The following is a 25,463-nucleotide window of genomic DNA, read 5'->3' on the forward strand; positions in this document are numbered from 1 at the left end:
TATAAATGATACATGATAGTTCACATCAAATTTAAGTGTAACTGTGAATGGTCCATCAAAATGCATCAGTGCAAAATGCAGTACATTCTATTTAACTGTTGCCTGCCACTTTTATGTCATAATATTGTAGAAGCAATGCAAAAAAGTTTTCCCAATTATATCTTGAGAAAAAAGGTGTTATTTTGAGATGTGACCTATCTATAGCAAATAGGATGAATTCAGTCGTCATTTGCCAAGCTATCATGTTATCAGCAATGCTGTCATTAAGCACTTGACAATGTCACAATCTGAGCAGAGAATTTTACCATCACTGAATCTGTAAACATCTCACAATAAATACTTTCATATTTATATAATTGGTTTATTCTCTGTCTTCAAATTAGGTTAACAACTGAGGTGAAGCTTGTATGGAATAAAGTGGATGATCTTGCAATGTGTTGCTCAGATTTCCAGCATTTGCAAATTTTCTCTTGTTTGTGATTTGACTACTACTCTACAAAGTCTCTTCCAGGGATGCCTCCCCTGAAGAAGTTTAAATCTACCCTTCGGGAGTTCAGTGAAACTCTCTCTTACTGCTCCCCCGCTGTGATCCCTGCTGCTCTCTAAAGGCTGATTTATACTTCTGTGTCAAATAGACGCCATAGGTACGGCGTAGCCGTGAACGCTACACTGTGTCTACGCGGATCCCTACGCCGTAGCCTGATGCGCACCTCTCCCAAAATGTAACTACGTGTCGTGGCAATGCAGACTGCAACATCTGTGATTGCTCCGCTTGGTAGCATCGCACTTCCTCCTTCGCTGCAATAGCTTCCCATCGGGCAACTGAAGGGCAGGGAAGGAACTCTGGCTGCAATGCTTTCCATAAAGCTTTACAGACCTCCGAAATTATGGAGGACACATTTCACTTTTACAAAAAAAGATGCTCGCTTTAAACTTGTTTACCCCAAGAAAGACTACCATGACCATGAAGCCTCGCATGGGCAGGTGTGTGCGCATGCGTGACATGAGTGAATTGCACAGCGACGCAGACACACCAACACAGAAGTATAAATGCTCACAATGGCATTAGCCACTTGAGAAGGCTACGGTGCAAGCTCGACTGCACAAGTATAAATCAGCCTTAACTCTTTGACTATGTAATGACCCAGACCCGCTACTGCAGCTTTCTGGGAACATGTCTTTGTCGCCAGCTTGAATCACGCGGTTTCCAGACTTGCTTTCAAGCTTCTTGATTTGGACCCTCCGAGGACCCCAGGTACTCACATTCAGTTGACTGCTTCTCCCACCACATTTTCCACCATGAAGGAGATACCTGGTGTCCCTATCCCAGTCACTACCACAACTCTGGGATTTTCTCTCCGCCGCCTGTAATGGACCCTCTATGCTGCACCTCTATGCTTTCAATTGCCGGTTCTTTGACTTTCTCATGTCCTACAAGGATCCCCAGATCGCCCATCTACAGACCACAGAACCTGCCGACTCCAACGCCGACAGGTCTGGATGTCTCCAGATTGTGATTCCTGTTGCTGACCTCGATGGCTGTAACACTCCAGAGTAGACTCCAAACCTGGACTCCACCGCTACCAATGCAGGTTCCAATCACCTCAGACACCTCCAAAGTGCCGACTGTGCAACCTCCAACTCCGGCCTTGACCTCCAGGCTGGGTCTTCATGCGCTGCCGCTGGAATCCCCGTCTCCCCTTCGCCCACCATCACCCCAACAGTCCCCTCTCTTTCAGGTCCCACTGCCAGCTCTTGGGCCCTCAGAGACTCCACTTTCCTCTCATTCCACCATCCCTGAACATCTCAAACCTCCCTCCCCTCAGACAATACCAACCCCCTTCCCCCTTCTGATCCCAGCTGTCATCCGTGCTGGGTTTGTAGTTAAGTGTCTTTTCAATTTTGTTGGAGCCATTGCTACATTTGTAAGTTGTTTGCCACTAGGTGCGATGGAATAGGACAACTTGGATCACCAGTCCATGTAAAACCTGCTGATAAGTAGCTGCCATTGTAGACGTATGGTACCAGCTGATGACTTTAGTTCTGCCCACTGCTTTTGTCTCCAGGACCCTGAAGAGACTGGTGGACTTATTGTGGGACAACAGGAGGCATTGGGTCTCTGCTGCGATCCAGAGTCTTTCGATTGTGGAGGACGTTCAGTCATTGGTGTGTGTGCGGACCCAGCTGGTGGCTCTCCGCCTTAGGACCCTGCAGAGATACCTGTATAGCGACAAGCTCCAAGATGGCATACATTGGCATCATACTTTCTCTTCCAGGGACACTGTCTGCAGGAGGGCATACAGCTTCCAGCGGACATACCAGCTGAGCTGCTTTGAGGGAACTATGTCACTTTTACTGAGAGCTTTAGAAAGTATGGGGTCCAGTCTCATCCATACATGGTGCTCCTGTGCCAGTGGGGACGCGGTGCTCTAGCTGCAAGGGGGACTGGTCCCCATCCTGTCATGGTGGTGTGACAAAAGAACCAGTTATCAGAAGATTGATGCCGATAAGAGGACAATGGGGGAACATGCAAGGTGCTAATAAGAGAGACGAGAGAGATTACCGAAAGGAGCACGGTTCCGAGTATTGTCAGAGACCGGTGGCTTTGAACCCTGAACTGTTTGAAGTTTGATGGACAGGCGATACCCCAGCAGGGGGATAAAAAGGGATAGGTTCGCTAAGGCAACAGCCACACGACTCCATGAGGTAACGAGACCCTGAAAGCGGTGTGCCCCCCCACAAGTTGGTGGGTTTTTGAGGTCTGGTTGCGGGATCAGCCACAGACGCACAGGGTAGAAAGGTACAGGTCGGCGGGAACCTGGTGTGTGTGTCCGCCCTTGCCTCGGTGCCGGGTTCACCGCAGAAGAACGATCGTATCTGGAACGGAGGGGTCACAGTCGGTGACCTCAGAAGACATTACAAAGGGCTCGCCCGAAAGCTAACTGCGAGGAATATCGGAGGTCTGTGTGGAACCCGTTTTGAATATTCATTCACTTTCGCTCTCTCTCTTCTCCCTGCCCCAACGGCACAACGGCGATTACTGTGAACTGAACTGAACTCAATTGAACTGAACTTTGCGTCACTTGAAACTGATCATTTACCTCTAGACTGCGATAGAGCTTGATTGATCCTATTACCCTAGTTCTGTGTACATGTGTGTTTTATCATTGCTAAATTGTTGCATTTATATCCTTTTGATTAGAGTACTGTGTTGCTTATTTCTTTAATAAAACTTTCTTAGTTCCAGTAATCCAGACTCCAACTAAGTGGTCCATTTCTGCTGGTTTGGCAACCCAGTTACAGGGTACGTAACAGTGGGTATTTTGGGGATTCGGCATAGTGGAAGGATTCCAGCTGCACCACCACCTGATGGACTGGAAGTGCTTGTCGGACCCAGGTCTTGGGATACCATGTGGGAGAGGGTCCTGTATAACGTGAGCCATCTCACGGGGATGCCCACTGTGCCCTTCAGTGATGCTCCAAAGCTTTTCTTGTACAGGTTGCTCTTGCACACCTTTCACATCCTCGCCTTCATCTGCCACCCAGACTTGCTGTAGTGGTCAGTTTTACCATCTGGCAATGGAGGATGTCCCCAGTGGAAATCTCATTATGCAGGGATTCTTGCCCTGTACATTGGGGACCTGGGGTGGAAGACGTTGCACAGAGCAGTACCATGCAGCAGGTTCACTGATACTCTGTCCACCTGTCCATTCTCTGGCCAGAAAGAGTCAGTGTACCACGCTTACAGAGGTTGCAGCCCCTGTTTGAGTATCTGAAGGGGCTACTGCTCAGGTTCTGGTTGCACTTCAGTACCGCGCTCCTTATATACTGGCACCCAGTACAGAAGTGGGTAGGTAGTGAGGAGGATCTACTGGTGGGCTTTCTTCTGGGTCTGGCCAAGATGGCCATTCACGGGTCCAAGCGGCGGAAAGTCAAAGTCTCTGCCACAGCTGACTGCTTGCCCTTCTTCCGAGGATATGTTTGTGCGCGGCTGTCTTTGGAGAGGATGCATGTCATCACAATAGGTACAATAAGGGATTTCCGGGAACGGTGAGGCCCCCAGGAAACTGTCTTATAGATAGTAATAATCATATTTTAATTTGAATTTATTCACTGTCTTGTAAATACTTAATGTTTGTACTTTGTGTATTTATTGTGTAAGTAAACTTTTATAGTTTTGTTAAAAAAAAAAGGACTTTTTTGTATCCTTTGTTGCACTAGTGCAGTGAAATGACTCAGAAGATTGTAATTCTTCAACATTAACCTTACCAGAATTGTCTGTAGGCCTAGGCCTAGAATCCTCCTCTTCTATCTCACACCTTCTCATCAAAAATCACCACACTGGAACGTCTTTAGAATGAAAATTTCCCGCTAATTTTCTAGTACACTTGTAGAGTTTGTTCACTCCCATAAGTTAGTCGGTGGTGTGTTATGGGAAGTTGGAGGTATTTTGGGAGGGAGAGGTTGATGTCACAGCCCAAGTTGGACAAGCCCACTCAATGCTGGGAAAATGCACTTCATGCTCCTCATCAGCCTGCCATCCTCCTCTTCATGCAATACAGCGCACACCAAATATAAACCTGCTGTCCTCCTCTCAGTGCGATAAAGCGCTCACCAATTACCAGTCTATTATCCTCCCCTCCATGCAATACAGCACTCACCAATTATCAGCCAACTGATTTCCCTCCATGCAATATAGTGCTTATCATCAGCCTACCATCTTCCCCTCCTTGCAATTCAGTGCTCACCAATTATCAGTCTGCTGACCTCCCCTACATGCAATACAGCACTTGCCAATTAGCAGCCTGCTATTCTCCACTCTAAGCAATAATGTGCTCACCAGTGATCAGCCTACTGCCCTCCCCTCCATGCAGTAGAGCACTGACCATCAGCTTACAGTCCTCCCCACCGTGCAATAGAGCACTCCTACGCACACTGCCATACTGGGCTGAGAGATTGTTAACGGGTCTGCTCGGTCACTGCCCACCATTGCAGGCAGTAGCATCAGATGTTGTGTGGAGTTCAATAAACAATGTTTATTTTCTTTTAATCACGATCTCTCGTGGAACTCCAGTTGAGAAACCTTGGTTTAGAAGGTTCTGGACCATATATGCTGTTGGAATATGGGGCTAATTTACATAGTGGTTAGCATGGGTGAGTTTGGCCAAAGGACCTGTTTACACTGCACATCGACTCTTACAGTCTAGTAATTGGATGAATTTATAGAGTAAATAAAGCAAACAAGTGCTGATATTTCCAGTTGAAACCACCATATACCAGTTGCTTTGCTGATTAGGGAGTATGTTGCAGATGTATTTCGAGAAGACATATCAGGCAGATCATGGAAAGATCTAAAAACAGGTTTGCTGTAGTGGGCAATTTTAACTTGCCCAATATTGACTGGGACTCCCTTAGTGCTATGGGCTTAGAGTGGACTAAATTTGTTTGGTGCCTCCAGGAGAGTTTTTGAAACTACGTATAAATGGTCCCAATAAGGATGGAGCTGTACAATACCTTGTATTGGGGAATGAGCTGAGCCAGGTGACAGAACTTTCAGTAGTGGAGCATTTTGGGAATAGTACTGCAAGTCTTAAGATAGTTGTGGATAAGGAGGAGCTTTAACCGTGAGGGAAGATTAATTACAACAATTTTAGAAAAGAACTGAAGACTGCTCTTTCTGGGTAAATCCATGTGGGAGTCTTTTAAAGGCTAGCTGCTTAGAGTTCAGGACTAGCATGTTGCTGCGAGGGTGAAACGTAAGGATAACAAAGATCCTTGGATGACAAGCGATGTTGTACATGTTGTCAAAGAGCGAAAGGAGGCATATTTAAGGTTTAGGAAGCTGAAATTAGACACAGCCCTCCTGGAATTAAAAAGGAAGCAGGCAAGAGCTTGAGGAATTAGGAGGACTGAAATGGGTCACAAAATTTCCATGCTAGGATTAACTTCTGTGCATGCCGTAGAAAACATTGACTTGGTTATCAAGGGTAAGCAGAAATGGAAGGATAAGTTTTATTTTTCCGAGGATTAATGGGAATGCCAAGAAATTTTTTGATGTATATTAGGAATAAGAAGAAACAGGACAAGAATAAAAATATAAAGAGTTGATGTTTTGTGCTGAGATGTTTCATCGGGTCTTAGCCTGAATTGTCAACTCTATTCCTCTTCATAGATGCTTTATGATCTGCTGAGGTCCTCAAGCATTTTGCGCAAGTTAGTCTGGATTTCCAGCATCTGCAGAATCCTTTGTGGTTTTTGATAAGGATAGACAAAAAGTAGGTTCATCCAAGTGCAGTGTGTGAAAGTAGGGGAAGGGGCTGAGGTTGTTTGAGTACTCCACATCAGTATTCACCAAGGAAAAGGATGTGGATAATGATATCAGGGAGTTGTGTGTTCAAATTCTATGGCTTGTTGATAATAAGGAGGAGGTTATGCTTGTACCGAGAAACACTAATGTCGCTAGGGCCCCAGGGCGTGAGGGGATCCATCCCAAGTTGTGGAGGAAAGCTAGGGAGGAGATTACTGAGACCCAAGTGGAAATCTTTGAAAACGCAAACACGAGAAAATCTGCAGTTGCTGGAAATTCAAGCAACACACATAAAATGCTGGTGGAACGCAGTGGGCCAGGCAGCATCTATAGGAAGAAGTACAGTTGACATTTCGGGCCGAGACCCTTCATCAGGACTAACTGAAAGAAGAGGTAGTAAAAGAGATTTGAAAGTGGGAGGGGGAGGGGGAGATCCGAAATGATAGGAGAAGACAGGAGGGGGAGGGATGAAGCTAAGAGCTGGAAAGTCAATTGGCAAAAGGGATACAGAGCTGGGGAAGGGGCAGGATCATGGGATGGGAGGCCTAGGGAGAAAGAAAGGGGGAGGGGAGCCCAGAGGAAGATTGAGAGCAGGTAAGGAGTGATTGTGAGAGGGACAGAGAGAGAAAAAAAAACAAACAAAAAGGTGGGGGTGAATAATAAATAAGGGATGGGGGAAGAGGGGCATTAACGGAAGTCAGAGAAATCAATGTTCATGCCATCAGGTTGGAGGCTACCCAGAAGGAATACAAGGTGTTGTTCCTCCATGGCCTCCTCTACTGTCAAGATGAAGCCACACTCAGGTTGGAGGAACAACACCTTATATTCTGTCTGGGTAGCCTCCAACCTGATGGCATGAACATTGATTTCTCTAACTTCTGTTAATGCCCCTCCTCTCCTTCTTACCCCATCCCTTTATTTATTGTCCCCCCCCCTTTTTGTTTGTTTTATTTCCCCTCTTTTTTTTCTCTCTCTGTCCCTCTCACAATCATTTCTTGCCTGCTGTCAATCTTCCTCTGGGCTCCCCTCCCCCTTTCTTTCTCCCTAGGCCTCCTGTCCCATGATCCTCCCCTATCTCCAGTTCTGTATCCCTTTTGCCAATCAACTTTCCAGCTGTTAGCTTCATCTCTCCTCCTCCTGTCTTCTCCTATCATTTCAGATCTCCCCTCCCCCTCCCACTTTCAAATCTCTTACTATCTCTTCTTTAAGTTAGTCCTGATGAAGGGTCTTGATCCGAAATGTTGACTGTACTTCTTCCTATAGATGCTGCCTGGCCTGCGTTCACCAGCATTTTGTGAGTGTTGCTTGGAAATCTTTTGAGATTTTTTTTTGCCACAGGTGAGTTCCCAGAAGATAGGACAATAGTCAGTATTGGCCTTTTGTTCAGGAAGGACATCAGAGACTCCAGGAAATTTTAGGCTGGTGATCTTTGCATTGAGAAAGGGAAATTATTGAAGAAGAAGAGAAGAAGAAGAAGGATCTCGGCCCGAAACGTTGACTGTACCTCTTCCTGGAGATGCTGCCTGGCCTGCTGCGTTCACCAGCAACTTTGATGGGTGTTGCTTGAATTTCCAGCATCTGCAGAATTCCTCATGTTGAAGAAGAAGATTTACTTGATTTTGGAAGATCGTGATCTTACTATGGAAAGTCAGCATGGCTTTGTGGGGAGAGGCACAAAAAATCAAATGTGAGACAGTAATATAAGGCATGTTGGAGTTTGTTTAATTTTTGTTATTTGTCAGCTGTATACTGACCAATACTAAACTAGGCATGACAACCCGCCTCAGAGTACTGAAATGTTACATTTATCCAGTTATGTTATATGGCTCAATGTTGGACAATATCTAGTAACATGAGGAAACGAATTGAAGCAGCAGAGATGTGGTTTTTGAGGAGGATGCAAAGAGTATCATGGACGAAACGAATATTTATCGAGTATATCATGAACAGAGCAAACACAAAAAGAGAAATAATGTATGAGATCATGAAAAGGCAACGTAACTTCATTGGACATGTGATTAGGAAAGAGGAGTTAGAATGCAGGGTAATTATGGGAAAGATTGAAGGGAAGAAAGCAAGAGGAAGACAAAGATAAATGATAATGGAGACAGCAGCCAGAGAACTGGAAGTGAATACCAATGAATTGATCCACTTGACCGGAAACAGGAGTGTGTGGGCTATGGCAGTCAGAGCTCAAACTGGGCATGGCACCTGATGATGATGATTTGTTAACTATACAGTTTTAATCATTTGTTTTTGATTTTGCTGGTTTTCTTCAGTTGTCTACTGTAATTTCTGATTATACACATTAGTTCAAGCTGGTAATCTTGTATAATGACAGTCCATAAAAATTGCTAGTGAGAAAAGAAAGATGAATTTGAAAACAACTGCTGATTCATGAAGTAGGACTTGATGTGCTAAATGCAAATGTGATATGAACTCCAGCAATTAACTTTTGACATGTAAATCTTCGTAATTTTTAAAAAGTAATATTTTTTCTTCCCTCCATTTATATGGTAAGAAATCATAAACTAAACAGATTTATTATCATTATTGCAGTTGGCATCTGGAATCTACAGCTTTGTTTGTTCCCTATGGAACCATCATACTGACAGCTTTTTGCAGCAGATCTGCATTGGAGAAACAGCTGCCATCAATTCCTTAGAAAGAACTTTGCTTTCATTGAAAGGTATTTGATATTTATAAGTTTGAAGGAAACTTTTACATATGTAAATGTAAGACTTGTTTTAATGATAACAATATTTTTTATTCTCATATTATTTAGTGACTTTCTTTGAACTATCTATATTGTGATGAACCAGAGAACTATTGATAGATTATATGAACTTTAATTTCTGTAACAGTAGAGATGCTATCACAAGATAGAAATTTTTACTTTGTGTAAACTTTGCTATGTTCAGTGTTGTTAGTTGTTTATTGATATGTGAAGTGATTTGAATTGAACTGGATGGTGGTGAATTTGTGGAATTTATTACCACAAGCAGCTGTGGAGGCCAGGTTGTTGAGTATATTTAATTAAGGCAGAGCTTGATAGGTTCTTGATTGGACACAGCATCAAAGTACAGGGAGAAGGCTAGGGAGTGGGGCTGAGGAGGGGAAAGAAGGATCAGCCATGGCTGAATGGCGGAGCAGACTTGATAGGCCAAATGGCCTAATCCCGCTCCTATGTTTTATGGCTGAAGAACCTGAGTTGAATTATCTACATTTTCTTGAATGGGAGTTTCACCTCCCGAGGTTTTCATCTGCTTGTAAGTAATCAGTTGTTTCATGGTCAGAACAACTGTAAGCCTGAATAAAATTTAGTGACAACAATTGGAGAAAAAGTAGGGGTTGTGGTAACGAGGTGAGGGGGCAGTTACTTAAAACTGAGGTGTCGAGATTTCTTCATATGAAGGGTGGTTGATCATTGGAACTCCTACCCCAGAGGATTATAGAAACTAGATCACTTCAAAGAAGAGATGCATACATTTTTGAAAGAATGGGGAATTGAAGATGATGTGGAACTGATGCAGAAACAGGTGGCTCAGGCAGATCGGTGATGATCAGATTGAACAACAAGGCAGGCTTGAGGGATCAAGTGACCTAGCTGTGCTTGTATTTTCTTGTGCTCTAGTATAATAAGCTGGAAACCTGACAGTGTCTCATTATGTGTTTTGTTTTTGCTGATAGTTCTTCGCAAGCTCACAGTGCATGGGTTTACGGAACCCCATAAAAACTTAGAAGTAATGGTATGTAACGTGACTTTACTTCCCTGAATTTATACCTTTTATCCATGGAATATCTGTAAGCACATTGGAAAAGAATCAACCAAATTGATTGATTTATAAGATTAATTAAGTCAAACTACATTAATTAGTGTTTCTTACTAAGAATAGCAAAAGGGCTTATTAGCAAAATGAATACATCCACAATTAAACTGAGATGAGTCGGGCAGATGTTCTGCTGATCCTGAGATGACGCTGTCTAGTGCCCTGGACTATGCTGTCCTTCCAAATAAGGTGTTGGGTATAATGATCTGGGAAGCTAGCTGTAGAAGATTTTTATTTATTACATCAAACTTAAAAATTTATTCACATTTCTTCTGATACCCAGTTCTCACCATTTATTTCAATGGAGCTTATTTGCTTATTTTGTGTTTAACTTGGGTAAATTTGGGCAGGCACTGGGGAGCCTGTGGAATCTTGTGTTGTTTTTATCCTTGTGGGGAGTTGACTGATGTAGCATAGAGTATCTAGCAAGATAAGTGACAAAGCAGGGATGCCACAGCTCATTTCACTCAGTGACAGCTTTGGAGATGTCGGTCATGAAAGAAATGTGGCTAAATCTGAGAAGCATAAGATCCCAGATAAAAGCACTATTGTTTTCCCTTACCTTAAAATACCTTGTTAATTTATTTCAAAGTCTATCAGTGATATTCAGCAATGGTAATCCATGACTTTAATGGTTATTTTTCAAAGGAAGAAGGTTTTTCTTGTATTAAATTCTATGAATTAAAAACATACCACTGGTTTTGTTTTCCTGTATTTTGTTGTGGGAGAGCAGTTTTTAAAAATAACCTGTGACGTATTCCAATGTTACAGGGCAACCTTCACTAATCCGGCACCATTGGGACCTGAGGCATGCCGGATTAGTGAAAATGCAGAATTACAGAAGGATCACATTAAGCAATAGCTAACCTTCACTAATCCGGCACCACTGGGACCTGAGGAGTGCTGGATTAGTGAAAATGCCGAATTACAGAAGGATCACATTAAGCATAATCAGTGCCGGATTATCGAAGGAACTGGATTACAGCATTAGTGAAGGTCAACCTGTAATTTTAAAATTTCACAAATATGAATTGAATGTTTTCCTATCACAGGTATATTAGACTCATTACTTGACAATATTAACTTCTGTTTTCTCTGCCCCTTTCAATATTTATAGGAATTCCTGAATACAGTTTTTGAGAGGTTAAAACAGTTCCTGGAATGTCGTAAGTATAGTTATGATAAACAATAGTGAACTTGAGATATATTATGAAGAATTGGACATAGGATTAAGGTGGGAGGAGAAAGAAAAATATCTGAGAGGCAAGTTTTCTGCACAGGATGGTGGGTATATGGAGCTGCCAGAGGAAGTGGTAGAGGGTACAATTACAACATTTAAAATCCATTTGCATACGTACCTGAATCAGAAATGGTTAGAGTAATGTGGGCCACATGGAAACAAATGGGGCTAGCTCAAGAAGGCACCTTGGGCAGTATGGATGAGTTGGGCCAAAGGGACTTGCTGTGCTGTACGACTCAGAATTTTACTGTATATGCTAGAAGCATCAAATGTGTAAGGAGGAAAGGGACAAATGGATTTAATCATAATTTGTGAACATTTAATTCACGCTCTTAACAGCACATAAGCTACATGGCTGATTGCATCTTTTTAATTTAACCATAATTTCAATTTATGTTCTTATTGTCATATAGTGAGGGAAGAAAAATCGGCTATTTCCCTTTGTGTATGTTCTTGTCAATTTGGACATGATTATAGTCTTCAGTGGGGAGGGTCAGAGATGGAGAGTTCCTTTCTTTAAGTTCCTTTGCATTATCGTTTCAGTCCTGGAACCAGCATGAAAATGTCCTCTCAATGGCAGCATGGCAGTGCTTGTACTTTCTTAGAAGTGTGCATAGATTTGGCATGTTACCTAAAACTTTGACACATTTATATAGCTGCACAGTGAATAGTACCCTAACTGGTTACACCATGGTCTGGTATGGAAACACCAATGTCCAGGAATGACAAAGCCTTCAAAAAGTGATGGACTCAGCCCAGTCCATCACAGGTAAACCCTACCCCAGCACGGAATACATTTAACTGGAGCACTGCCACAAGAAAACAACATCCCACCATTCAGACCTTGCTCTCTTCTTACTACTGCCATCTGGCAGGAGGTACAGGAGGTTTAGGTCCCACGCCACCAGATCCAGGCCCCCAGCATGAATAATTTCAATCACCACTTCTGTGAATTTATTCTATGACCTACAGACTGAGTTTGAACAAATCTTTATAACTCATGATCTCAGTATTACTTTTGATTTGCATGGTTTGTCGTCTTGTGCACATTGTTTGCCAGTCTTTGTCCGTTTATGTATAGTTTTTCATAAATTCTGTTGTATTCCTTTATTTTCCTATAAATGCCTGCATGCAAATGAATCTCAAGGTAACATGTATATATGTATTCAAAGTAAAAAATTTACTTATCACTAAGTGGTGAGTACTTTTTCTGGAGGGGTAGTCCAGAAAAGGAATGAATCTTCACAAAGTGACCTTCACTATCATCCAAAAAAAAAATCAGCAACGCGTTGCAAAAAGATAAGTGCTGAATTTCCCAGGATTCATGCAAAGGAAGCTCTTGCCATAAAGCACATCACAGACAACCATTTGATTCCTAGCCTGCAGGAATTACAGAGACCATCAACTGTGGGCTGCTCAAAGTTGACCGAAATTGGCAAAAAAAAGAACACCACAAAGATATGGGACTGGTTTGCTTAGAATGGAAGAGCTAATTATCCGCAAATATGAGAGGTTTGCTAGTTTGAAAGCTTCACCATTCCTCCCAGTAGCTGAAAATAAGCTGCTTTCTGAATTAGTGTAGATTTTATACATTTAGATACATGTTGAACATGATCTTTTCTACTACTACTACTATGTCGACTCAGGCCTGGGGGCCGGCGTTGGGCACGATGACGGACTCTCCACTTCTCCCTCTCTCTCATCAGTGTGTTCAGTTCATCTACATTAGCAGCACCGCTGTCTTCTAGGAGCTGTTGACCATAGTCTTGGGAGGGCGCCCAGGGTTCATCCTCCTGTGCTTGGGCTCCCATATGATGTCAAGGCTGGCAGGTAGCTTGGGGTGGCGTAGGCAGTGCCCCGCTAGTTGCAGTCTTCTCGCCTTGATTTTAGTGGTGAGCATCGGTAAGTCATTAAAGAGCTCGACGTTCGTCATGTGCTGTTGCCAACTCAGATCGAGCCATCCGGAGCATTCGTGGACATGATGTTTACTATATGGAAACTTGAAGAAAAGTGCTGCATCAGCCACTATTCAAACACTTTTTTGACCTTGCTTAAATTCTGTTGGGAGAAACAATGGACCACTCCCCTCAAAATTGATTGTCTAGTGAACTATGTCTCTATTTTATATTTTCCTCATACACCGTGCAAGGTGTGATTCTAAACAGCAGAGCCCATCTGCAGCGGTCCAGTGTCTTAACAAGGCTGCGTCATTGCTACACCATTTTTCTCAGTGTTTGTTAGTGCATGGTTTAGCCTGCCTTTCACAGAACCAGTCAGAAAATAACAGTCCACAGGATCTATAGAACCATGATCACCCAAATCTCTAGTTGGCAATTAAATGCAAAGTTGTGATCAGTATTCACAAAGGAGGACACAAATAACCTTTTGGAGATGGTAGGGAACTGAGAGTTTAAAGGACAGTGATAAAGATTCCTTCAATCTAAAAAAAGATAAAGTATATCCTCCAGAGCGCTAAAGGAAGTGGCCCTGGAAATAGTAGTTGCATTGCTGATCATGTTTCACATATTTCTTCAGAACCTGCAGTAGTTCCTATCAGTTGAACTGCAGTAAGTGTAACCCCACTACTTATAAAAGGAGGGAGAGAATACACAGGAAATTACAGACCATGCTTTCAGATTGGCATTGGGTTCCTCATGACAACCTACCTTCTGGACCTTTTCCAGTTTGCTTATTGTTCAACTTGGTCCACTGATGATACAATAGCCTCTGGACTCTGCTCTATCCCACTTGGACAATGGTGCCTCATATGCCAGGATACTGTTTATCAACTTCAGTTCAGTGCTTAATATAGTCATCTGTCAGAAGCTGGTTGGTGAACTGTCCTCGTTGGGTCTCAATACTTACCTCTGTTACTGGATCCTGGATTTCTTGACAAAGGCTACAATCAATCCGTGTTGGCAGAAAGGCCACAGTCAATCTGTGTTAGCTCCATCATGCTGAGCATTGGTGTTCCCCAGGGCTGCGTGCTCAACCTGCTGCTGTGCACACTGTTGACACATGACTGTATTGCTAGATCCAGTTCAAACCAAATCATCACGTTTGCTGATGACGCAACTATGGTTGGCTTCTTCAACGGCGATGAGACGGTATACAGAAAGAAGATAGGGTGGCTGGTAGAATGGTGCAAGCACAGCAAATTGAGTGTCAATGTGGAAAAGACCACCGAGATGGTTGTGGAGTTTAGGAAGGTGCAGGCCGACTACTACTCACTGCACATAAGTGGTTTCTCCATGAGAGAGCTAGGAGCACCAAGCTTCTGGGAGTGCATTTAAGGCTGATCTCACCTGCTTCTTCAATACTACCTCTTTGGTCGAGAAAGCACAACAGCAATTCCAGAGGAGATTGAAGTAAGTGAGGCTCCTACCAGGCCCCCCCCCCCCACCTCCATTCTAACCAACTTTTACAGGAGCATCATCATGACTGTCCTGAATAGCTGCATCATCTGGTAAGGGAATTGCAAGGTATCTGGTGACAAGTCACTACAAAGGCTGGTGAGAACTGCTGAGGATCATCAGCGTCTCTCTTCCACCAATCAGAGATGTTTATTGGGAGTTCTGTGTACACAGGGCTCTTAGCATTGTAAATGCTTCCTCTCATCTGTTTAACTATCTCTTTGACCCCCTACTATCTGGCAGGGGGTACCACTGCATTGAGAAAAGAACTGTTAGGATGGGGTACAGCTTCTTCCCCCAAGTCATAAGACTACTGAACTCCCTGCCATCACCCAGGTCTCATCACGTATGAAGTGTCAGGAGCATTATACTTTTTTTTTAAACTTGTGTAATAAATGCACCTTATTATTTGCTAATTATATGTGGTGTGCGGTATATGTACTGTGTTGTGCACCTTAATCAGGAGGAACATTGTTTCGTATGGTGGTGTACTTGTGTATGGTTGAATGACAATGAATTGAACTTGAACTTCTATATTCCTGCTACTCGCCTGTGGGGTGTCAATTGGTTTGTAAACCCTATGATCTTGAAACAAGTCTCATAATGCAACAAACCCTCTGGTTTGCTATTGTGTTTGAAGTACTGCTCACTCACAAAATTACTGCTGATGAGTTGCAACTTGTTACCTGGCATTAGCTCACTGGAAATCAATAACATTATCTGAATTTACTGATGTACAATTGGAGGCCATTTTCATTCATCTAATACTGTATGCTGGGCAAGATATTTTAGAAATCAGGAGATGTGGAAAGATTATGGTGTTGTGGAGATGGAAACGACGGAAAATTGATGCCAAGTTTTGAAAAGGAAATAAATGTTAAAAAGGATTGGCATCTGTAAGGGCAGAGGGCTCACAATTTAATTTTTTTCCAATGTTGACAGCGAATTTGAAAGGGAGTAATTAATGTTTGAGATGCATGAGCAGTTAACAATATCAGGTGACGTGGGACCAAGGAGTGGATGCTATAACAAGACAGCTGGTTAATGGGAGTAAGAAGAGGGTATTCATGTTTTCAAAATGGAAGAGAAGGTATAAGAAGCTGAAGGAGAGGAATTAAAGTACTCGGTTTCAGAGGGAATTTTAGCTCATTACCTTATGAGAAGTGAAAAGCTTACATAGGTTTGTCCTGATAGATTAGGGGAAAGGAGGGAAATGACATATAGGGCTTATTAGTTTGCCTTGAGTCTTAGTGGTACAGTGAAGAAGTCTTCAAGCCCCTCGTGAATCTTAGTCTCTTTGAAAAAGATTGATGTCATCTTATGCCAGGTCTATTGTGTGGATTTCCTGTAATTGTGCTAATTCTGCCTTGGTGAATTTTGAGTTACCCCATATTATTTTACTTTTTTTCCATAGGTCGACAAATCAATGCAGAGAGTACTTGTGGTGAAAAACTGGAGAAGACTATTATCCTATTCACTAAAGTGGTGAGGACTTAATTTTGTTCTGTAAAGTAAATTAATCAGATGTTTCTGCTAGTGTAATTGGAAAAGCAGGTAATTGATTAATGGGCACGGCTAATTGTAAATAAAATAACGAAATGCTAGAAACATTTAGCAGACCAGGCAGAATCTGTGGAAGGAGAAACAGTTAACATTTTCAATTGAAGACCTATTAATAGAACTCGAAAAGAGAAACCAGGTTAGTTTTAAGGAACATGTAAAAGCTGTCAAATGCAGATTTGCAGGATATGCTCAGCAAGTCAGATAATTTGAGTGGAGAAAGAAAAATATGAAATCAATATTATAAATGGATTATCTACAGCAACTGTACAAAATCAAACTCTAAAAGTGGAATATTTTGATTGGATATAAGATTATAAACATGATGGTCGATTATTACAGTAATCTCATATTTGATCCCATATAGGCAACCACCTTGTAACCCAAGTAGCCTTAACAAAAATTTGACCTTACAAAATTCGCAAATCACTATTTGAAAATTTAAGATATGGAATAAAATATTCTCACATGAAATTTATGTGAAAAAATAAATCAACATAAAAAAGTTTCAACTCATGTTTCTTGATGTATATATGCAAAAGTGTTGCAGCTTTGTGTTACTGAAAATTGTGAGATGATTTTTTTTCTGGAAATGCAACTTCTACAGCGTAAGTGTTATTTGTACACAAATATAATTAAATATTCATTTGTGCAACATTGTTACAAACCCCAGGGAGAAGTAGTTCTGCACTGAGTTAAAGACTTAAATATAGTGAATGTGGTATATTGAAAAAATGGCATATTAGATGAATCTGTTACATAAAAAAGATGTTATCACATTTTTGGTTTGCTCTATTAACTGACATATATTGAAATATGAATTTCAGTGAGGCAATTGCCCATCAGTTTTAGGTTTTTAATGCAATAACCTGAACTAATATCTGGAAATTTGTGCAAATTCCATTGTGGATTTTATTTTGGTAGTCCAAATCCATGAAGTTCAAGAAATACAGATTGCCTCAATATGAGTATATCATCATGAGTCTGAGATTATGAATAAATACCCGTTAGGGAAGAAGATATGTTGTAGTTATCTATACAATTTCAGATACTGTACATGGAATCATGATTGTTAATTAATAACCTTGTGAAGTGATCTAGTAAGCCACATGGCTATATTGAATCACAGGTTGTAAACATATTGGCCTGAATCTGCAAGACTTCTGATCAAAACTGTTAGCATTTCCCCATGTAAACAAGCACACATGCCATCTGTCTGTAGCTTGTACATTCTCCCTGTGGCTGTGTGTGTTTCCCCTGGCTGCTTAGATTTCTTCTCATCCCAAAGGCATTCTAGCAGGTTCACCACCCTTTGTAAATTACAGTAGACACTTGACAGATAAATCATGAGGGAGTTGATTGGCACGCAAAAGAAAATAAGTTACAAGGAATTCTGAGAGTGGGCGTGGACTTGTTGTGTAAAATGGCCACATTCTTATTTTAAGCAAATACAATACGAGTTAAATTAAAGAAAATCTGAGTGTCAGTGTTAAAGAATAATGTTTTGACACCGAATTGTATTATCTTAATTATCATTTTCCTTTTACTGTGTTTGAAGCTAGCTAAACCCAACTTCATCCTTCACTTAAACGCCTAATCTTGAAACATACACAGATATCTGCAGTGGAATGTTTGAGGTGGCCTTAAGTTCTTTACTGCATTATTTTATTTAATCATTTAAATCCTAAAGTGACTTATTCCATCTACTGCCCAAAGTAGAGGGCGTATGATGATTCAAGAGCCTAAAGCTGTCTTACCAGTCCTTGAGGCACTGGAATCAGGGATAATGTTCCATTCTATTGCTGCCAACTACCTGATGGGAGGTACTGTAAACAGGATATAAAAATGAACCATACAAAATAAGCTGAATGAACTTTCCACGTTCCATGGTTTCTCCCCCCAAGATTATGTATGAAATATTTTTTGAATTATGTAACAGTGCAAACAGCTAGGACAGTTTAGAGCAAGCAGTATTTTTAATTGCAGTTATTAAATGACAAAATATAAGTCCTTCGGATTGGAAACATTTATGAGGCTGACTTTTTTTTCCTTGAAATATATATAATTACCAATTTGATTTCATTGCTGGTCCATAATTTTGCTTTCTGCTTTATATGCTAACAAATATATAACTTGTCCGTCTTTACTGATTGCAGCTTTTGGACTTTTTGGACTATCATCCATTTTCTTTCATCTCGTTGATTCGGAGGTCATTGGAATTTGCTGTTAGTTACACGTTTACAAGCGCTGGTGAAGGTGTAGTGTTTGAGCGGTTCATTGTTCAGTGTATGAACCTCATTAAAATGATTGTCAAAAATGATGCTTACAAACCATCAAAGAACATTGAAGGTACATTTATTTCCCTGCGTATTCTCCTATTTCTACTCTATAAAAAAACATTTTTAACTTTCTTCTCAATGTGATTGCATCAGATTCCATCACTGGTTAATGGTGTTGTGTGAGTTATAGTTAAATAAGTTGCAATTGAATGCACATTTATATATATATATATATATATATATTCCATTATGCATTCTAGAATTTAATCAGTGCCTTCTGTTGCTGTTAGGAAAGTAGAAGCATAGTGAAGGGGAACTCATTCTATTCCTGAAGTTTTGCTTTGAAAGATTTGCAGGATGATTTTTAAAATAGTGATTGAGTTTTATTAGGAATCAAACATATTGTAGGTATTAGGGTTATTGTATTAGTATTTCGTGAATTTACCCTGCTGCATAAATTAATTAAGTGTAATGTTAACAAATTTATTTATTTTATTAAATTATACTGTATAATTCTTAATACAGTATTCTACATTAAATTCTATGATTATCTTAGCTGCATTAAGTTAACTCTTAGGGGAAAAGAGCTAGTCTGCGCAGTCTTCTCTGATCTCTGAATCATGTAAATCTTTTTCAGTGGTTGTGTAACCTTACCATGATGAGGTACGTTTTTATATGACTGCTGCTCTTTAGTTCTATCCTTTCAGAAGTGAACCCCCATGCCTAGCATACTTTTTATGGCATCATACTGCACCAGTAGTTTTCATGATTTGTGTATCTCTGTCCTCTGATCCTGCGGCTGCCTTTTCCCATTCACGCCTTATTATCAAGGTAGCTTGTGAGCTCATTATTTTTTAAAATGCACCACTTTGCAACTGTGTGAAAATGTATTTACTAAAGGTTTGACCTGCATTCATTAATGCATTTTTAAATACTTAATTGCATTCTTACTTCATGTTGACTTCCAATTTGATGCCATTATTAAAAACTTGAAGGTTGCATTTCCAAACCCAAATTATTTACATGAGTTGTGGTTCCAACCGGTTCCAAGAACATCAGATTCAGATTTATTTACCACATGTACATGAAAATGTACAGTGAAGTGTGTTGGTTGGGTTCACAAGCAACACACTTAAGGGCATTCATGCGGTGGAGGGGGTAGGGGGAAGCACCGCATATGTCGCCACTCATTCTGGCACCAACGTAGCATGCCCACAGTGCTTGGCAGAACAGAACACAACAAGCAACAAAATAATAATAGCAAAGCAAGCCCCCTTCCTCTCTTGTACTCTTTCTTTCAACCACCCACCTGCCCAACTCTAGGATGGGCCTTCAGTCTCCTTTCAGTCACATGTCACTTGTTGGCATACTGTCACTTCTCTTATTCTAATGTTTTGATTTCCATTTTACTTCGTGTCCTATCTAATTCTTCAGAAGCCTGAAGAGATTTGGCATGACCCCATCAACTCTTTCCAACTATTATTGATGCATCATAAAAAGCATCCTATCCAAATGTGTCATGGCTTTGTATGGCAACTTCCTTGCCTGTGGCAGCAAAGAGCAGCAGAGTGGTGTGGATACAGCTGAGCACGTTGCAGAAACCAGCCTTCCCTCTATGGATTCTTGGTCTGTACTTCCTGGTGCCTCAGTAAAGCAGCCAGCATAAACAAAGACTCCACTCACCCAGGATATTCTCTCTTCTTCCCCCTCCATTGGGCTAAAGAATCAGAAGCCTGTAAGCATGACACTCACGCTCTCACATTCTCACACTCTCGCTCAGTCTCTTGCTCAGTCGCTCGCTCACTTGCGCGCGCATACGCGCGCACTCACACTCACACTCTCACTCTCACACACTCACTCACTCTGTTTCTGGCCAAAACCCTTCCGCAGAATTGAAGAAAAAAAACCGAGGAGTAGATTTAAAAGGTGGATCCACTCCTCAGCCTTTTTTCTTCAGTCCTGCCAAAGGGTTTCAGCCTGAAACATCGACTGTACTTCTTTTCCTAGGTGTTGCCTGGCCTGCTGAGTTCCTGTGGCATTTTTTTTAGATTATGAGGACACTTAGTCCTCGTTTATAGAAATGCATGCATTAAAAAATGATACAACGTACCTCCAGAATGATATCACAAGAAAAACACAGGAAAAACCAAGACTGAAACTTATAAAACCACGATTATAACATACAGTTACAACAGTGCAAAGCAATACCATAATTTGATAAAGAGCAGACCATGGGCACGGTAAAAAAAAGTCTCAAAGTCTCGATAGCCTCATCATTTCACGCAGGTGGCAGAAGGGAGAAACTCTCCCTGCCATGAACCTCCAAGAGCCGCCAACTTGCCGATGCAGCACCATTGGAAGCACCCGATCGCAGCGGACTCTGAGCCTGTCCGAAAACTTTGAGCCTCCAACCAGCCCCTCCGATACAGCATCTCCGAGCACCATCCTCTGCCGAGTGCTTCGACCCTGCCCCGGCTGCCGAGCAACAAGCAATGCCGAGGACTTGGGGCCTTCTCCTCCAGAGATTCTGGACCACACAGTAGCAGCAGCAGCGAAGCAGGCATTTCAGAAGTTTCACCAGATGTTCCTCTGTGTTCTCACATCCGTCTCCATCAAATCAGGATTGTGTATGGCACCCTACTTGACAAATAACAGACATCACCACCAGAGTGGCCGCTGTGAGCTCCTCCCTCTCCTCCCTCCTTGTGTGTGTGTTGCTTGGATTTCTGATAGCTGCAGATTTTCTCTTGTTTGAGCCTGTAAACTTATTACCAGGGACCAGTAGAGCTTCTATCCCACTGTTATTAAACTATTGAATGGTTTTGAAGTACGATAAGATGGACTCTTCACCTCATTGTCTGTCTTTATGATCTTGTATCTTATTGTCTACATGCTGTACCTTGTACTACTTCAATGCATTGTAATGAATTAATTGATCTGTGTCAGCATTATGCCAATAAGCTTTTCACTATACCTTAGTACTTGTAACAATAATAAACCAATTCCAATACAAATCTGACAATCTCAGGGTGCTTCCAGCGGAATTAACCTTTCTTAGCTGCACTGGTAACTGTCAGATTTCATTCTGTATGTTTACATTAGTGCCTTGGTCTTCAACCTGTTCTCTGGACCCTCTAGAATTCTATTTGTGACACCTTTCTCAAAACTTGTAATACATGGTCCTTGGCAGAGTCATCTGCATCTATGGGCCAGATATTTGGTCACAAGGCTCATCTCTACCGGGTAACCAAATATTAGCTTAATGAGAATTTGAGCCATGAGGGTATAATCTCCACTATATGAATATGTTAAATGTTTATTTTGATGTGTTCAATAATATAGTGATTAGACAGTAAGTTGACAAATTGAAAACAAGATGCACCACTATTTTTGGAGCAACTACAAATGTTCATTGCATACTTGCCTTGCCACCAGTAACTGAACATGTTTGAGAATTATTAAAACAAATAGTATTATCTAATCTAAAATTGAAAATGGGTTTAACAATTGAAACTTCAGCATACAAATTCTAGTTAGACTTCCATGTCTAATTGTCTTGTTTCTTGAAGCCCCCAGGTTTTAATCTTTACTTTAGAACATAGAAATTTACAACACATTACAGGCCCTTCAGCCCACAATGTTATGCCGACCATGTAACCTACTTTAGAAACTGCCTACAATTTCTAAGCTCCACGTACCTATTTAAGAGGCTCTTAAAAGACATTATTGTATCCGCTTCCACCATCGCCACTGGCAGTGCATTCCACCCACCCACCACTCTCTGAAAAACTTACCCCTGACATCCCTTTGGTACCCATTTCCAACTGTGCCCCCTTGTGTTAGCCATTTCAGCCCTGGGGAAAAACCTCTGGCTATCCACATGATCACTGCCCCTCATCATCTTATACACCTCTATCAGGTCATCTCTCATCCTCCGTTGCTCCAAGGAGTACCTATTCTCATAAGGTACTCACTCCAATCCAAGCAGCATCCTTGTAAATCTCCTCTGCACTCTCTATAGTATCCACATCCTTCCTGTAGTGAGGTGAGCAGAACTGGACACAGTACTCCAACTGGGATCCGATCAAGGTCATATATAGCTGTAACATTACCTCATGGCTCTTGAACTCAATCTCTTGGTTGATGAATGCTAACACACTATATGCCTTCTTATCAACACTGTCAACCTGTGCAGCAGCTTTGAGTGTCCTATGGACACAGAGCCCGAGATCTCTCAGATCCTCCATAGTGCCAAGGGTCTTACTATTTATAAGACTCTTGGCACTATGACCTACCAAAATGAACCACTTCACACTTATCTGGGTTGAAGTCCATCTGCCACTTCTCAGTCCAGTTCTGCATCCTGTCGATGTCCTGCTGAACCTCTGACAACCCTTCAGACTGTCCACAACTCCCCCAGCCTTTGTGTCACGAGCAAACTTACTAACTCACCCTTCTACTTCATCATCCAGGTCTTTTATAAAAATCACAAAGAGGAGGGGTCCCAGAACAGATCCCTGTGGGACACCATTGGTCACTGACCTCCATGCAGAATAAAACCATCTACAACCACCCTTTGCCTTCTGTGGGCAAGCCAATTCTGGATCCACAAAGCAAGGTTTCCTTGGATCTCATGCCTTACTTTCTGAAGGAGTCTTGAATGGGGAACTGTATCAAATGCCTTTCTGAAATCTATATACACTACATCCACTGCTCTACCTTCATCATTCTTTGAGCAGCATTCTGTAACCAACTGCTCAGACAATTTGCTTGAATCCTTTTAGATGTTTTATAATATGTATGAAAATGTTGCAGAATCAGTCCCTTGAGACTTTCTTCCATTAAACCCATAGATGCCTAGGTTTGTTTCTCTGAGATCGGTAAATAAAAAATTGTGAATAAATGTGTGCAAAGCACATTGTTGACATGAGTGCAAATCAGATAGAAAAGCAGTGGTTACAAGATAGTGCAGCTGAAATATATTTTTTTTCATTTTAGAAAGCAAGCCTGAAACCTTGGAAGCACATAAGATAAAAATATATTTCTTCAACTATTCAACTTTAACTGAAATCTGTAGAAGATTAGTATCTCATTATTTTCTTCTGACACCTGAGGAGCTATCCATGTGGGAGGAAGACCCTGAGGGGTTTGGTGAGTTTCTAATTGCATAGAAAATTACTTCAAGATAGGTGTTTCAGTTATCTATAACCTGGTTAAGACGTAGGAAGTTTTTGTATTATATAAATACTGGATGATAAAGCTATTTGTTTTCAAGTCACAGGTTTTGTCATGCCTAAGATATTCACTGCTAATAAACCTTGAAGCATTAAATTTACCATGGGTTACATGCACTTACTGTGAAATGTTCATTTCTTAAATATGTTAGTGAACACATACAATGCAACAACTGAAATATAACATGCAACCAGATTTTAAGAGTAGAAAACCTACATGGCAAGATTTAAGTTTTAAAGATGCTAACACTAAATATAAATTATGGTTGCCTGTATGTTTACACTGAGACATTTTCTATTGAGTCAGTAACTAGGCAAGATGCCACGTGCTAATTTAAAGCAACGCTTTTATCAAACAATCAGTTGCCTTACACAGTGATGTGACTAGAAGACAGGTTTGTTGATTAGTAAATTCTCTAAATAATAAAGGTTTGTATGTATAATCTCAGTATAAATTACAGTTTGCTACTTTTTCTTATTGTTAATGTCACTTTTTTTTCAGTACAACAAGTTATTGGCATTCAGAGAAAGGAGCTGGAATTTTTGCAAATTGAGCTGAGCATATTTTTATACCAATATGACAATAATATTTGCTTTACTTTCTGTGGGTAGTATACAAGTGAAACATGTCTTGGTCTTAGATTTCAACTTCATATCTTTTATGGTATTGCTGGGAAATAGCTGACAACATACCTATGTGGAAGCGAGAACAGTGATTAGGTTGTAAGGAGGCTTTGAGTAGGTTTAGAAAAACTAAGAGCGACTAACTATATGGCAGATAGAGTACAGTGTAAAAATAACCTGAGGTTATCTACTGCAATAGCAGTACTGAGTTTTAAACTGGTGAGATTGAAGCTGTTGATATTCAGAGGGAATTTGGTTTCCTGTGTTTGACATCAAAGCTAATGTGAATGTTCATCAAACTATTAGGGAAAAAATAGCTACTTTGCTCTTTGTTGCTTGCGGGGGGTGGAATATAGATATTTCATGATTATTATGCAGCTTTGACATGACCACTCAGGGATTGTAATGTGTAGTTTTATTCTTGCTTTTAAATAAAGAAATTTCTTGTCCTGGAGGGATTGGAGTGACAATGCACCATGTTGGTGCCTGGTTGTATTTTTTTCTGTTAAAAGATCTCACTTAGGTTGGACTCTGTTTTTAGAGTTTAGAAAAGTGGCGACCTCATTGAAACATTCAGAATTCCTTGCTTGATTGGCTTAATGAAGAGAGGATGTCTCAAGACAAAGGATAAGAAATTTAGAACTGAAATGAGGAACTTCTTCACTTGGAGGGCTTTGACAGCTTAATAATTCTCTTCAAAACAGACGGATAGATTTTTTGGATTCTGGTGGAATCAACAGTTAGTTGGATGGATAGGGAAACTCTGTAGAACATAAGTCATGATTTGATGAATGGCAAAGAAGACACATTTGAAACACCTGTTTCTTTTCTCATGTCCAAAGATGAACTAAAAATGTAGATGTGATTTAGATGAGCATTGTGACACTACCCCTCAATATTGTGGAATAGAAAGTTTAATCCCCTAATTTTAATTACCTGTGTCATTGATTATTGTGTTTAGCATTAAGATCAAATA

General features: G+C 41.0%; 1 protein-coding gene across 6 annotated transcripts in view; it reads left to right on the forward strand.

Moving 5' to 3' along the window:
* Nucleotides 1-25,463, forward strand: part of ipo11 (importin 11) — a 427,187-nt gene that overhangs the window by 66,486 nt on the left and 335,238 nt on the right. For all 6 annotated transcript variants that reach the window (XM_072252587.1, XM_072252591.1, XM_072252593.1 and 3 more), the window contains exons 7-12: nucleotides 8,867-8,996; nucleotides 9,998-10,056; nucleotides 11,255-11,303; nucleotides 16,205-16,275; nucleotides 18,507-18,699; nucleotides 23,628-23,780. In XM_072252587.1, the coding sequence (XP_072108688.1) occupies nucleotides 8,867-8,996; nucleotides 9,998-10,056; nucleotides 11,255-11,303; nucleotides 16,205-16,275; nucleotides 18,507-18,699; nucleotides 23,628-23,780 (655 nt within the window). The remainder of the gene's footprint in view (nucleotides 1-8,866; nucleotides 8,997-9,997; nucleotides 10,057-11,254; nucleotides 11,304-16,204; nucleotides 16,276-18,506; nucleotides 18,700-23,627; nucleotides 23,781-25,463) is intronic.

Source organism: Mobula birostris, chromosome 3 (assembly GCF_030028105.1).
Source record: "Mobula birostris isolate sMobBir1 chromosome 3, sMobBir1.hap1, whole genome shotgun sequence".
Taxonomy (NCBI): domain Eukaryota; kingdom Metazoa; phylum Chordata; class Chondrichthyes; order Myliobatiformes; family Myliobatidae; genus Mobula; species Mobula birostris.